Below are 16,999 nucleotides of genomic sequence, written 5' to 3'. Positions count from 1 at the left end.
TTTCTAATTCTAGATATTATTTGAAAATTTTAATACTTTATGAAATTGAAAATTATGTTTTTTAGAAAATATTGTTATTGTTAAAAAACTATTAAAAAATTGTTTGTATTTTTTTATGATAATCGGAATTGGATGTGTGTTGCTAATATGATTTTTTTAGGAGTACAAACATAAGATGGCTAGCTAATATGTAATGAAGATAAGATCTTTTAGCCAACTGTTATTTTATATTTTACAAAAGAAACTTTCACAATAGAAAATGACAATTCATAATTTATAACCGAAAGACCAATTTAAGTTATGGAGGAAAGTTAATTATAGACCCAAATATCTATCTTAGCAAATTGGATAGATTTTATACATGGCTTACAAATAAACTAAAAATAGGATAATAAAATAATAAATTGTGCCTATAAAAACCTGTTGATTTTAAACAATACACAATAATATTTTTTTGGAGAACAAAACAATATGTTTAATCCCAGGATTGGGCTCTTTTTTATTGTATGTTCATTTTTGTTGTGTGCTTTCTCATTTGCAACAACGGTTGAATATGATACAAATGCCATTATCATCAATGGAGAACGACGAATAATAATATCTGGTGCAATCCACTACCCACGCAGCACTTCCCAAATGTGGCCAGATCTTATTAAGAAAGCAAAAGATGGTGGTCTTGATGCCATCGAAACATATATATTTTGGGACCTTCACGAACCTATTCGCCGCCAATATGATTTTTCTGAAAATCTAGACTTCATCAAGTTTCTAAAAAATGTTCATGAAGAAGGTCTTTATGTTGTGCTTCGAATTGGTCCTTATGTTTGTGCTGAATGGAACTATGGAGGTTTCCCAATGTGGTTACACAACTTGCCAGGGATTCAACTAAGGACTGACAATGTAGTTTTTAAGGAGGAAATGAAAATATTCACAACAAAGATTGTGACCTTGTGCAAAGAAGCTGGATTGTTTGCACCACAAGGGGGGCCAATTATTTTAGCTCAAATTGAGAATGAATATGGAGATGTCATAACTAATTATGGAGAAGATGGGAATGCATACATTAAATGGTGTGCCCAGATGGCTTTAGCTCAAAATGTCGGCGTCCCATGGATCATGTGCAAGCAAAACAATGCTCCATCACCTATTATCAACACATGCAATGGTTATTATTGTGATAATTTCAAGCCAAACAATCCTAAAAGCCCCAAAATGTTTACAGAGAATTGGGTTGGCTGGTTCCAAAAATGGGGTGAAAGGAAGCCACACAGAACTGCTGAAGATGTAGCATTTTCAGTTGCACGTTTTTTTCAAAACGGTGGTGTCCTCCAAAACTACTACATGTACCATGGAGGAACAAATTTTGGAAGAACTGCGGGTGGTCCATATATTATTACAGCATATGACTATGATGCACCACTTGATGAATATGGTAACTTGAACCAACCAAAATGGGGACATCTTAAAAAACTCCATGCCGCCATAAAGTTAGGAGAGAAGGTTCTCACTAATGGAACGGTTACAGAGAAGCAATATGGAGATTCAGTATATTTGACTACATATGCAAATAATGCCACTGGAGAAAAATTTTGTTTTTTGAGTAATTCACATAATTCTAAGGATGTTGAAGTTGATCTACAACAAGATGGAAAGTACCATGTGCCTTCTTGGTCAGTGTCTATTCTCCAAGATTGCAACAAGGAAGTTTTCAACACTGCAAAGGTTGATGCACAAACAAATGTTTATGTGAAGAAACTATCTAAAGAATTAGGAAACTCACTCATCTGGACATGGGCATCTGACCCTGTGGAAGACACCTTACAAGCAATAGGTACATTTAACGCGTCTCAACTTTTAGAGCAAAAGAGTGTTACCGTTGATGCTAGTGATTATTTGTGGTACATGACCAAGGTTTTCATCAATGAAACATCCACTTGGAGTAATGCAACTTTGCAAGTGAACACATCAGGCCATGTTCTTCATGCCTATGTTAATGGACAATATATTGGCCCACAGTGGGGAACATATGATAACCTTCGTTTTACATATGAAAAAATCGTTTCGTTAAAACAAGGTACCAACATTATAAGTTTACTAAGTGGTACAGTTGGTCATGCGCATTATGGTGCATCTTTTGATATGAAAGAAACTGGTATTGTTGGGGGTCCTGTGAAACTCATTGCAACCAGTTCAGGTAATACTATGGATTTATCAAAATCTAGTTGGTCATACAAGGTTGGATTAAACGGTGAGGCTAGAAGGTTCTATGATTCTAAAATTAAAAATGGAGTTCAATGGAACATAAACAATGTTGTTATAGGAAAACCATTGACTTGGTACAAGACTACTTTTAAGACCCCTGAAGGTAAAGACTCTGTAGTCTTGGATTTCATAGGCCTTACAAAAGGACATGCATGGGTTAATGGTCAAAGTATTGGAAGGTATTGGCCTACAATGGTAGCTGACAAAAATGGATGTGATATTAAATGTGATTATAGAGGAAATTATGGAGCTGATAAATGTTTGAGTGGCTGTGGAGAACCATCTCAGAGGTTTTACCATGTGCCAAGGTCATTCTTAAATAATGACACAAAAAGTAACACGTTGGTTTTGTTTGAGGAAATGGGTGGAAGCCCTTTTAATGTGTCTGTTCAAACAGTTGCAATTGATTTTATATGTGCAAGAACAGATTATGGAAAAACCTTAGAACTAAAATGCCCTGATGGAAAAACTATTTCAGAAATCCAGTTTGCGAGCTATGGAGATCCACAAGGAAATTGTGGATCATTTCAAGTAGGTGAATGGGAATCACGCCATAGTGTGGCAGTGGTCGAAAAAGCATGTGGTGGAAAACAATTATGTTCAATTAACGTGACAAGTTCCATATTTGGAATAACTAAAGGTGGCATAAATGGCCAGCTAGCTGTGCAACTCCTATGTGATGGCTCTAATCCTGAAGATAATCGTGTACAAATGGTGCACGTGTAGTTCTATATTATAATTTGTCTCCATGTTAGCACATTCTATAATGTGTGACATATATTTCTTTATGTTATATTTTTCTGTTGGGCTCCACTTTTTATTTTTAAAATTTCAATTTTTTACTTATGCTACAACCTTAGTCATCATAGTTTCATTTTCTTACTTTAGACTAGACAAATAAACAAAAAAAGTATAAATAACTATTATTATCTTAGAAAACAAATTAGGAGTGTACAACTCCTATGTGATGACTTTGATGATGGGCTTTGATTATGTTCAGGTGCACTCTTATATCTTTTATATTTTCCTATGCCACGTCATAATTTTTTTATGTGACGATCTTTAGAATTATATTCTTTAGTGCAGTTCCTCTTTTCTCTTTTATTTCTATCTCACATTTTTTTATTCACTTCCATGATTTAAAATCATAATTAAATTATGCAATTAGATGTCATAAAAATCTATAACTCCAATTATAAACTTAATTCTACAAAATTTCTCCCACTTCCACTAATATTTTAAAATATTTATGAAAGAAAAATAAAATTTTAAGATTAAGTAAGTAAATTCATTAAAATATTTCAAATAAAATATAATGTAAAGTTAGAAAAAATTACTAAAATCAACCAAAAAATTAAATTAATAATATATAAAATAAAACCTATTTAATAATAATTCAAATAGATGAATAGCTTGTTTGAACATATTTATCCCATAGGAAGAAGATTATAAGAAGTAAAATCAAGGTCATAAATGTTGAATAAATTAAAAGAGTTCTATGACCGTAAAAACGCACAAAATAAAACACGTTTAATTTGGAAGTTGTTTAATATGATATACAAAGACGATGACTCAATGCCAGAGAATATGAATGTGTTAAGACTATTAAGAGTTACATAGAAGCTAGTGATATTAAATTGGATGATGAGTTGAATTTTTATTATTGATTTTGTTAATGATAATAGAAATGATGATGATAATGTAAATCATACGCATGCACATGCCGATGTAACTACATGATGATGTAACTAACATCCATAACATAAATAACTTAACTCTAAGTTAGTTACACTATAGTTGGTTAGTTAGTTGAAGATTACTTCATATATAAGCAAAACAATGCTCATGTAACTGATTAAGATTAACCAATACATTGGTTCTACTTTTCTCATCGTTGCATGCATGTTAGCCTTTCTTTCTTCTTCTCCAAGCCATAGCCAAAAGCTTGTCATTTCCATGGCATGATTTGCATAGAGTCCATCTTCACATGGTATCATCGACCTGTGATTCTTTTCTGGTTGACTTATCATCAAATTTTCAAATTCAATAGCTATTTTTTCCCACAACATGGCCTTTACAATTTCGTTCATATGAAAAAATGAATAAATTATGATTATAATGTTTAGATTAATTTTAATTTAATACATTTAATTTATATACGAATATATGAATAAGCAAGTATGAGTAGTTAAAATCTTACTCTTATAGCCTTAACTCAAGTCTGAGAATTTTTGTAGGTTTTCCTTGTGAGTAAATGTGTTTTTAATGTCCAAGAGAATGAAGCACTCCAATTATGTTTGAAAAGAAACATGAATATAGTTATATAATACAATTTATATTGTTATAGGGTAACTTATGTATAATACTACCAGAAAGAACATTGTTATCTCCAACTCGTTCTAAAATTGTTTCTATGGTAACAAATTCAAAATAATAGTGTGGAGTTGTGGAGTATGAGTCTTGAATATTTATGACATAAGTCGTTCCCAAAAAAACATGCATTTTTAAGCCTTTGATTGGTTTGTATGTTTCATTTACATGAAGTATTTTTTATATTTTTTATGGTATATAAATTTTTCTCTTGTATCATTTCTCTAAATTGTGGTATAAGCTATTTGGCTTTCGTTACATGTAAAGGAGTTCCCTGAAGAAAAAAAATAGCAATAAAATATTAAAATCAATTAACTTATAACGAAAAGTAATAATGTTAAATTTTTTGAATATAAAAGTATATTTTGTGAACAATAAACACAATATTTTAGATAAAAAATTATTACCTATTCGTCTAACAAAATCATTTCTACGAATGGATATATAGTGAATATGGTCGATGTTAAGAAAGTTCTCCTATGACCTTTCTTATGACTGAAGCGTATATATTTTCCTATGTTTATTATTTTAATCGGCTCAATGAATGAAAGGGTGATGATAATAAATGAATATTATATGCAAGGGTAAACCACTAAATATGAAATGGAAATCCAATTAATTCTTAATTATAACAAAATTAAAATTGTCAATAATTAAATAGGTAAGTAATTCAAGTCCATCAATTTATTGATTATCTTTAATGATTTTAAAAAAAAAGTTTATTCTATTTATTGTCATTAATTCATATGTTAAATTCCTAAAAAAAATAGTAGACATATTCGGGTTTACATATCCTTTGTGATAAATTAACGTTTTTTTATACCTTTGTGGCAGGAGTCTTTATGACCGCTTCCCCGTTTAAATGAGTTAACATATCTGGGTTGTCAATGTCTCAGTAGTGGTTTTGGTTTCATTGTATTTCATATATATATATATATATATATATATATATATATATATATATATATATATATATATATATATATATATATATATATACAAAAAATTTAATTATATTTTTCTTAGTGAAGTGTTTTGTGATATTTTATGACATTTTGTTATGGTCAACATGATTCAATGTGTATATGGAATTTGACCCGTACAATTAACATTTTAGATACTCTAGGTGAAATTTATGATTGAATGTGTTGCTCGAAGTGCGTAAGGGAAAAAACATGATTTTTGCAAATTAACACTTTATTTAATTATTGGTCGTTATGGTACACTATTTTACTTGATTTTCTTCCGTTAGAGATTTTTCCAACTGTTGCTCAAATTTATTAAGTCTACCTTTTTTTCTTGAATTTTATTTCAGTTATCATTATAAGTATTCCATTTTAGAAATAAAAAAGCAGTCGCATTTTAATAGTATATTCTGAACAATATCTTGCGGAAAGTATGGGATGTTACAAGAATCACCAAGAGATACCAAATATATGTCAAATATTTTCTTATGATATAATTATATATAGCAAAATGGTATGCTCCCCACCAATCATAAACCGATGAGTTTTGGTTTTATAAATGATAGTAAACTAGTATACGACCTGCGTGATGCGCTGGTTGTAAAGAAGGTTGTGCATATGGTAAAAATAAGTCTTTGAAATAAAATAAAATTTTATTTATGATATATATTATTTTTTTTATAAAAACTCGCATTAGCGGTTTCATGGAACACTTTCAATATTATCTTGAACATGTGATTAACTTGTGCCCTAAGGGCACATGTTAAGTAGTCTAAAAATGGAAAGTTTGTGTTGGAAAAACAATGAAAAAATTATTTATCAATTTTTAATAAAAACAATGCACATTTTTCAAAAAAAAAAGTTTATACATTTAACTTTTAACATTTCGGCATTACCTTATATTAATAATAATTTTTTTAATAAGATGGTTTATGATTGCAAATGTCTAACCTTTATTTAGAGTATTTGGAAGGTGGTTCAGACGAAGGACACCTAAATTCATGGCATTCTTGGTGAAGTTTCTTCATACATTTTTCACATCCAATGTAATGCCATCCAAACCTATCGTCAATTTCATTTATAGTTACTGAAATTGTGAAGAAAACTTCCTATATTTAAAAGTTTAAAAAATTGGTAAGTAAAATAACATAATTGTATTTACAAAATATTTTTTAATTAAAATGTATAGTGTACCTTAATATCTGACTCTCATGTCATTGCCATTACATTTTGTAGTGTAGTTCTATTTTGAGTCATTATCTTTTGAGGTGACATATTTTAAAACTCAATGATAGGAATCTCCTTTATTTCTAGCTAAGTATTTGATGGAGTGTATAGTTTATACAGAATAAAAAGACAATTAATAAATATTAGTAACCAAATAAAGTATAATCAATGGGTACACTAATTTTTTAGAATTCTGAATTTTCTAGATTGATGTAAATCTGAATAGTTGAAGTTGAGTTGATCGAGCGGTGGATCAAAAATTTAAGTTTATTAGTGAAAATGGTAATACTTCTGAGTGAATATAATATATATAAGATTTAAATATATAGTTACCTCTAAACACATTCACTATTGTAGAGGTGATTGCAACTATGGTCATTTTTTTATTGACTTATCATCAAATTTTCAAATTCAATAGCTATTTTTCCCACAACATGGCCTTTACAATTTCATTCATATGTATAAATGAATAAATTATTATTATAATGTTTAGATTAATTTTAATTTAATACACTTAATTTATATACGACTATATGAATAAGCAAATATGGGTAGTTAAAATCTTACTCTTGTAGCCTTAACTCAAGTCTGAGAATTTTTGTAGGTTTTCCTTATGAGTAAATGTGTTCTTAATGTCCAAGAGAATGAAGCGCTCCAATCATGTCTGAAAAGAAACCTGAATATAGTTATATAATATAATTTATATTGTTGTAGGGTAACTTATGTATAATACTACCAGAAAGAACATTGTTGTCTCCAACTCTTTCTAAAATTGTTTCTATGGTGACAATTTCAAAATAATAGTGTGGAATTGTGGAGTATGAGTCTTGAATATTTATGACATAAGTCGTTCCCAAAAAACATGCATTTTTAAGCCTTTGATTGGTTTGTATGTTTCATTTACATGAAGTATTTTTTATATTTTGTTATGGTATATGAATTTCTCTCTTCTATCATTTCTCTAAATCGTGGTATAAGCTATTTGGCTTTTGTTACATGTAAAGGAGTTCCCTGAAGAAAAAAATATATAGCAATAAAATATTAGAATCAATTATTTTATAAAGAAAAAATAATAATGTTAAATATTTTGAATATAAAAGTATATTTTGCTAACAATAAACACAATATTTTAAATAACAAGTTATTACCTTTTCATCTAACAAAATTATTTCTACTAATGTTTGTTCTTTTTTATTTCGCACATTATAAACGTTCCACAATCAAACGACTCTGACTCAGAGTAAGCAATCATTATTATTTATGATCGATGTTAAGATAGTTGCTATGGTGTGGTATTAAAAAAAGTTAAGAGATTGTTGTTTATATACAACAATGCGTTCCTATGACTTTTCTTATGACTGAAGCGTATACATTTTCCTATGTTTATTATTTTAATCGGCTCAATGAATGAAATTGTGATAATAATAAAGGAATATTCTATGCAAGGGTTAACCACTAAATATGAAATTGAAATCCAATTAATTCTTAACTATAACAAAATTAAAATTGTCAATAATTAAATAGGTAAGTAATTTAAGTCCATCAATTTATTGATTATCTTTAATGATTTAAAAAAAAGTTTATTTTATTTATTATCATTAATTCATGCGTTAAATTCTTACAAAAAAAGTAGATATATTCGGGTTTATATATCCTTTGTGATAAATTAAAGTTTTTTAGACCTTTGTGCCAGCAAATTTTTACCTCATACCCCTACATTTATCCTTACACCCTTACAAATTTTATCCTTATATATTTTTAACTAATTTATTTATTTATTTTTTAAAAAAATAATAATTTTTTTTGTATACCGGGAGACTTTACAAAAGAGTACCGGTAGTTATTTTTCAAATTTTTTTTAATATTTTTTTTGTATACCGGAAGACTTTGCCAAAGAGTTCCGATAGTTAATTTTTGTGTACCGGAGGACTTGGCAAAAGAGTTCCCGTAGTCATTTTTCAAGCATTTTTTAAAATATTAAAGTCCCAGTAGTCATTTTATTATGTGTTGTTAATATTTAGGATAAAATCTTATATGTAAATTTTTTTTAATGTTTATAAGTAAAATAATTTATTTATTATTCACATTCATTTTTCAATTTTTAATAAAAAAATTAATAATACAAAATTAAATCATTTATTATATTCATTATTTAGTTTTTATCACATTTTTTAATGATGAAATTAACTTTTATGACATCAATTTTTTCAATAATTTTTTACAATTATTTATGACATTTTTGTGCTCATAAATAATATTTTATTTATACTTTTTTTGAAAAATAATATAGTAAATTAAAATGATAATATTAATGGTTAAAATGAAGTGTAGTGTAATTGTTTCATCATAACTCCAATTAAAGTTTTTATTAAATCTTTATTGGTAATAAATATTTCAATTTAGTTCAAAAATGAAATTGATAACTTTCTATTATCGTTAGGAAATAAATAGATGTAAATTTGATGTTATTTTATTATTTATTAATAAAAATTAAAAATTAAGTTAAATTACATATGGATAATCAAAAGTATAATGTAATAGAATTCAATGAGTTTTTAAATTTTCAGTAATAATGTTAATAATATAAAATTTAAATATTTATTATATTCATTATTTAATTTAATTGAGAACAACTTTAAATATAATTTATTGTAAATATTTTATCATTCGTTTTTTTTAATGATGACATTATATTTTATGACATTAATGTTTTCAATAACTTTTTATAATGATTTGTGATGTTTTTGTCTTCAAAGTAGTCGGCCATCCCCTATTATTAGTGACAGATAAAATTTATTTTTTATTACAGAATAAAATTAATTTTTGTTGATTCAAATTAAATGGTGATAAATCAATTTTAATAAATACTGTTTATGAAAAAAAATTGTAGTAAAATTTGTTTTTATTTAATATTTATCTTAGTAACTTTTTTATACCCTTGTAATGCTATTAATATTAGAATTAATGATTAATATATATAATACATTATACATATTTCATATGCCTTTAACTATTAAAGGTGTTAAATTTAATTCTCATAATAATAAAAAACATTCATAATAATCTAAAAGACATTTAATATCTATGTTTATTATTTCTAATTTAACATTAAATATTTTGATTACCAATAATAATAAATTTAGTTAATTATTAACTTGAATAACATGTGGTAGAAAGTGATCTCTTTCAATTATTTCCATATCGATTGTTTCCTATGTTATATTTAAAATAAATTATTATAATATTATTAGTAGGTAGGTAAATATTTCATTCTGGTAATTTTTTACTTTGGCCATTTGTGATACTATTAATATTTGGCATAAAAATGTAATATGTGTTATATTTTTTAAAAAATTTAGTGAAATAAAAATAGAATTATGCAAGAAAGGAAAACCAAAATTGATTTGTCTTGTACCTATGTAGTTTGTGAAGAAGGTGCATATAGCATGTTCTTGACAACATTAAATTCCTATACAAAAAAAGCAAATTGTACCAAATCAAACTCTACAAGAAAACAAGCATACTCTTTAAGATAATAATCTAAGCTAAAAGAACAACAACTTCATCATTATCCATATTTTTCAACAATGGAATTCCAAGAATTAAAGTATTAGGAAGGGTTAACAACGATAAATCAGTTTTAATCCATTTCAAACCACCTTTTCCGAAGATCTTAATAATTGTGGTTAAGAGAGCAAATGCAAGAAGTTTCTAAATGAAATTAACATACATGGATTTTAAACTCATTTTATTGATATTGTTTGATGAAACTACTTGGAATGAAAGAAGAGGGATTGAAAACGTTGCAACAAATTTGTTTATTCCCTAACATTGTTCTTTTCTGAAGATTTTGAATCATTTCATAATATTGGAGAAATCTAAAGTAGAATTCTGCAAGAACAACAATCCAGTCGGAGAAATCCAGAATAGAATTTTGCAAGAAAACATTCCAAAATCTATTTTTCCATAACGGTGGGAAGATGAAAATCTAATCGTGATGGAAGAAATCCAAAATATAATCCTGCAATAACAACCACACACATAACTAATTATGCAACACTAATCCAAAATCGAGAAATGTAATTAGAGAAATTCAAAATCAACTTTGCAAGAACAGAATGACTTCCTGAGATATTTGCAACAGGAGTAGTGATTACTTTGATTACTCTCTTATTCTACTGAGAAGTACTTGAAACCATTTTCTTTAAGGTACAAAATTATAAGTTTCTCTCCATTTCTCTGAGTTTTGCCACTCCTAGCCTGGTTTTGGAGAAATTAGAGAGGGAGAAAATGGATTTTAGTATGGAAAGAGTCAAAGAATATCATATGGGGTGTTGGCAAATAGTGGTATTTTGATTAGTGGTTTAGTAAAAGTTGTACACATGATCTAATCGAATGATGTGGATTATTTTTTAAGAAGTTAAGGTTAGGTGTTTGTTGCATTGGTTTTAATAGATATAAATAGAAATTGAATTTTGTTTTGAATATTATAATGTAAATATACATACCGGTACTCGACAAATTAGAATATTTAGTAACGTAATATAAATATTAGTTAGGGTCATTGCCTTGGTCTTGTTGACTGTCCACTACCATATAAAATGCTTACTTGTGCACTTAGTGTATAAGCATGTGCTTTATTATGGTACCAAATTTATTTATAGCAGTATGTGTGTGATCTTAAGAATATACGCAATAGGTAGTTAGTGGGTTAGTAATTGAAAAAAATAAAAATTGTTGACTTAGTGAATTTGGTTCCTAAAAATTGGGGTGTTTGGACTAAGTGAGAATTGAATAAACCTAATAAATAGAACCATTCTCCTTATCTTGAAAAAGTCATGTACATTCCAATAATTTTCTCTATTGTTTGCTTCAATCGGTGTCACTTTTGTCCGTCTTATCTCTCAACTTTCAGCTTTATAAAAATTTATTAACTCAATTCATATCTTACACGTAAAAATACTCAGCCTATACTTTTTCAATTTCATAAAAGATGTACTTGTTATCCTAGTGAAATATGCATTATGTGGAATGTTGTAGTAGAGTCACTTGTTATGTCTTGATAAAAAGTTTGACGCTTTTTAGGCCTTTCTGTCAAAAGCTTTTGTGACAAATTAACATTTCTTAGAGTTTTGTGGCAAGAGACTTTAGGACAGCTTCCGCCATTGAAATGGATTTACATATATAGATGGTTAATGTCTCATTAGTCATTTTGGGTTCATGCATTTCATAACACACACACACACACACACACACACACACATATATATATATATATATATATATATATATATATATATATATATATATATATATATATATATATATATATATATATATATAATACAAAAAAAACTTTTAATTATAGTTTTTTTGGTGAAGTGTTTTGTGCTATTTTATGACATTTTCTTATGGTGAACATGATTCAACGTGCATATGGAATTTGACCCTTACAATTAACATTTTAGGTACTCAAGAAAAAATGCATGATTGAATGTGTTGCTTGAAGGGCGTATGGAAGAAAAATAAGATTTTTGCAAATTAGCACTTTATTTAATAATTGGTCGTTGTGTTATACTATTTTACTTCACTTATTGTTAACATTTGAACTCGATTAGAAATGCGGATACTGATTTTCTTTCGCTAGCAATTTGTCGAACCATTGCTCAATTTTATTAAATCTACATTTTTTTCCGAATTTTATTTCAGTTTTCATTATAAGTATTCCATTTTATAAAAAAAACAGTCCATTTTAATAGTAAATTCTAAATAATATCTTGGAGAAAGTATGAGATGTTACAAGAACCACCAAGAGATACCAAGTATGCGTCAAAAAAAAATTTATGATATAATTATATAAAGTTGAATGGTAACCATATTTGGAGAGACATTCTAATGTGGATGGGCATTAGAAGAAATCTTTATATTTGGAATAGAGAGAAAATGTGGATTATAAAAGAAACAAAGATAAAAGTTTGGAAGTGGCATATTTTGAAAATAGCTATAGCGGAAGCAGTTTATGAGATTTGGAGAAGTAGGAATGAGAAGATATTTTCACAATACGAAATATTGTAGCGAGATGTACATTGCATAGAGAGTTAGAAAACCATGTGAATACAATTCATCCTTGAATATAATAGGTCTTGTTTTGGTTGATACCTGGATCCATTGGATTGATTTTTGTAATGACTGTTTTTTTATAATGACAATTTAATGTTTTTATTGAGAAAAAAAAAGTTATATATAATTTTAGTTTTTTAATATTGTACAACTTTACCAATGTTCATAATTATTAATAGTTGTTCAGTAGTTTTATGGATAATTAGTCCATTTTTTAATTATATACAAATATACTAAGTTATCTTGTGAATAAATCACAACTTCTTTAAATTACTTAAATTTATTTTTGTAATTTTAATTTCTAATTCTAGATATTATTTGAAAATTTTAATACTTTATGAAATTGAAAATTATGTTTTTTAGAAAATATTGTTATTGTTAAAAAACTATTAAAAAATTGTTTGTATTTTTTTATGATAATCGGAATTGGATGTGTGTTGCTAATATGATTTTTTTAGGAGTACAAACATAAGATGGCTAGCTAATATGTAATGAAGATAAGATCTTTTAGCCAACTGTTATTTTATATTTTACAAAAGAAACTTTCACAATAGAAAATGACAATTCATAATTTATAACCGAAAGACCAATTTAAGTTATGGAGGAAAGTTAATTATAGACCCAAATATCTATCTTAGCAAATTGGATAGATTTTATACATGGCTTACAAATAAACTAAAAATAGGATAATAAAATAATAAATTGTGCCTATAAAAACCTGTTGATTTTAAACAATACACAATAATATTTTTTTGGAGAACAAAACAATATGTTTAATCCCAGGATTGGGCTCTTTTTTATTGTATGTTCATTTTTGTTGTGTGCTTTCTCATTTGCAACAACGGTTGAATATGATACAAATGCCATTATCATCAATGGAGAACGACGAATAATAATATCTGGTGCAATCCACTACCCACGCAGCACTTCCCAAATGTGGCCAGATCTTATTAAGAAAGCAAAAGATGGTGGTCTTGATGCCATCGAAACATATATATTTTGGGACCTTCACGAACCTATTCGCCGCCAATATGATTTTTCTGAAAATCTAGACTTCATCAAGTTTCTAAAAAATGTTCATGAAGAAGGTCTTTATGTTGTGCTTCGAATTGGTCCTTATGTTTGTGCTGAATGGAACTATGGAGGTTTCCCAATGTGGTTACACAACTTGCCAGGGATTCAACTAAGGACTGACAATGTAGTTTTTAAGGAGGAAATGAAAATATTCACAACAAAGATTGTGACCTTGTGCAAAGAAGCTGGATTGTTTGCACCACAAGGGGGGCCAATTATTTTAGCTCAAATTGAGAATGAATATGGAGATGTCATAACTAATTATGGAGAAGATGGGAATGCATACATTAAATGGTGTGCCCAGATGGCTTTAGCTCAAAATGTCGGCGTCCCATGGATCATGTGCAAGCAAAACAATGCTCCATCACCTATTATCAACACATGCAATGGTTATTATTGTGATAATTTCAAGCCAAACAATCCTAAAAGCCCCAAAATGTTTACAGAGAATTGGGTTGGCTGGTTCCAAAAATGGGGTGAAAGGAAGCCACACAGAACTGCTGAAGATGTAGCATTTTCAGTTGCACGTTTTTTTCAAAACGGTGGTGTCCTCCAAAACTACTACATGTACCATGGAGGAACAAATTTTGGAAGAACTGCGGGTGGTCCATATATTATTACAGCATATGACTATGATGCACCACTTGATGAATATGGTAACTTGAACCAACCAAAATGGGGACATCTTAAAAAACTCCATGCCGCCATAAAGTTAGGAGAGAAGGTTCTCACTAATGGAACGGTTACAGAGAAGCAATATGGAGATTCAGTATATTTGACTACATATGCAAATAATGCCACTGGAGAAAATTTTGTTTTTTGAGTAATTCACATAATTCTAAGGATGTTGAAGTTGATCTACAACAAGATGGAAAGTACCATGTGCCTTCTTGGTCAGTGTCTATTCTCCAAGATTGCAACAAGGAAGTTTTCAACACTGCAAAGGTTGATGCACAAACAAATGTTTATGTGAAGAAACTATCTAAAGAATTAGGAAACTCACTCATCTGGACATGGGCATCTGACCCTGTGGAAGACACCTTACAAGCAATAGGTACATTTAACGCGTCTCAACTTTTAGAGCAAAAGAGTGTTACCGTTGACGCTAGTGATTATTTGTGGTACATGACCAAGGTTTTCATCAATGAAACATCCACTTGGAGTAATGCAACTTTGCAAGTGAACACATCAGGCCATGTTCTTCATGCCTATGTTAATGGTCAATATATTGGCCCACAGTGGGGAACATATGATAACCTTCGTTTTACATATGAAAAAATCGTTTCGTTAAAACAAGGTACCAACATTATAAGTTTACTAAGTGGTACAGTTGGTCATGCGCATTATGGTGCATCTTTTGATATGAAAGAAACTGGTATTGTTGGGGGTCCTGTGAAACTCATTGCAACCAGTTCAGGTAATACTATGGATTTATCAAAATCTAGTTGGTCATACAAGGTTGGATTAAACGGTGAGGCTAGAAGGTTCTATGATTCTAAAATTAAAAATGGAGTTCAATGGAACATAAACAATGTTGTTATAGGAAAACCATTGACTTGGTACAAGACTACTTTTAAGACCCCTGAAGGTAAAGACTCTGTAGTCTTGGATTTCATAGGCCTTACAAAAGGACATGCATGGGTTAATGGTCAAAGTATTGGAAGGTATTGGCCTACAATGGTAGCTGACAAAAATGGATGTGATATTAAATGTGATTATAGAGGAAATTATGGAGCTGATAAATGTTTGAGTGGCTGTGGAGAACCATCTCAGAGGTTTTACCATGTGCCAAGGTCATTCTTAAATAATGACACAAAAAGTAACACGTTGGTTTTGTTTGAGGAAATGGGTGGAAGCCCTTTTAATGTGTCTGTTCAAACAGTTGCAATTGATTTTATATGTGCAAGAACAGATTATGGAAAAACCTTAGAACTAAAATGCCCTGATGGAAAAACTATTTCAGAAATCCAGTTTGCGAGCTATGGAGATCCACAAGGAAATTGTGGATCATTTCAAGTAGGTGAATGGGAATCACGCCATAGTGTGGCAGTGGTCGAAAAAGCATGTGGTGGAAAACAATTATGTTCAATTAACGTGACAAGTTCCATATTTGGAATAACTAAAGGTGGCATAAATGGCCAGCTAGCTGTGCAACTCCTATGTGATGGCTCTAATCCTGAAGATAATCGTGTACAAATGGTGCACGTGTAGTTCTATATTATAATTTGTCTCCATGTTAGCACATTCTATAATGTGTGACATATATTTCTTTATGTTATATTTTTCTGTTGGGCTCCACTTTTTATTTTTAAAATTTCAATTTTTTACTTATGCTACAACCTTAGTCATCATAGTTTCATTTTCTTACTTTAGACTAGACAAATAAACAAAAAAAGTATAAATAACTATTATTATCTTAGAAAACAAATTAGGAGTGTACAACTCCTATGTGATGACTTTGATGATGGGCTTTGATTATGTTCAGGTGCACTCTTATATCTTTTATATTTTCCTATGCCACGTCATAATTTTTTTATGTGACGATCTTTAGAATTATATTCTTTAGTGCAGTTCCTCTTTTCTCTTTTATTTCTATCTCACATTTTTTTATTCACTTCCATGATTTAAAATCATAATTAAATTATGCAATTAGATGTCATAAAAATCTATAACTCCAATTATAAACTTAATTCTACAAAATTTCTCCCACTTCCACTAATATTTTAAAATATTTATGAAAGAAAAATAAAATTTTAAGATTAAGTAAGTAAATTCATTAAAATATTTCAAATAAAATATAATGTAAAGTTAGAAAAAATTACTAAAATCAACCAAAAAATTAAATTAATAATATATAAAATAAAACCTATTTAATAATAATTCAAATAGATGAATAGCTTGTTTGAACATATTTATCCCATAGGAAGAAGATTATAAGAAGTAAAATCAAGGTCATAAATGTTGAATAAATTAAAAGAGTT

The 16,999-nt window shown here is 28.6% G+C and overlaps 1 protein-coding gene and 1 pseudogene across 1 annotated transcript; both read left to right on the top strand.

The window, feature by feature from the left end:
• Positions 1 to 214: 214 nt before the first annotated feature.
• LOC127085066 (beta-galactosidase 7-like) lies at positions 215 to 3,353 on the top strand. Its single transcript, XM_051025630.1, has one exon. The coding sequence runs from the start codon at positions 472 to 474 to the stop codon at positions 2,986 to 2,988; it is 2,517 nt and encodes an 838-aa protein (XP_050881587.1). The 5' UTR covers positions 215 to 471; the 3' UTR covers positions 2,989 to 3,353.
• Positions 3,354 to 13,534: 10,181 nt separating this feature from the next.
• On the top strand, positions 13,535 to 16,581 carry LOC127084959 (beta-galactosidase-like; annotated as a pseudogene).
• Positions 16,582 to 16,999: the final 418 nt, after the last annotated feature.

Source organism: Lathyrus oleraceus, chromosome 5 (genome assembly GCF_024323335.1).
Source record: "Lathyrus oleraceus cultivar Zhongwan6 chromosome 5, CAAS_Psat_ZW6_1.0, whole genome shotgun sequence".
Lineage (NCBI taxonomy): Eukaryota > Viridiplantae > Streptophyta > Magnoliopsida > Fabales > Fabaceae > Lathyrus > Lathyrus oleraceus.
This window is presented reverse-complemented; position numbering and strand designations above follow the sequence as displayed.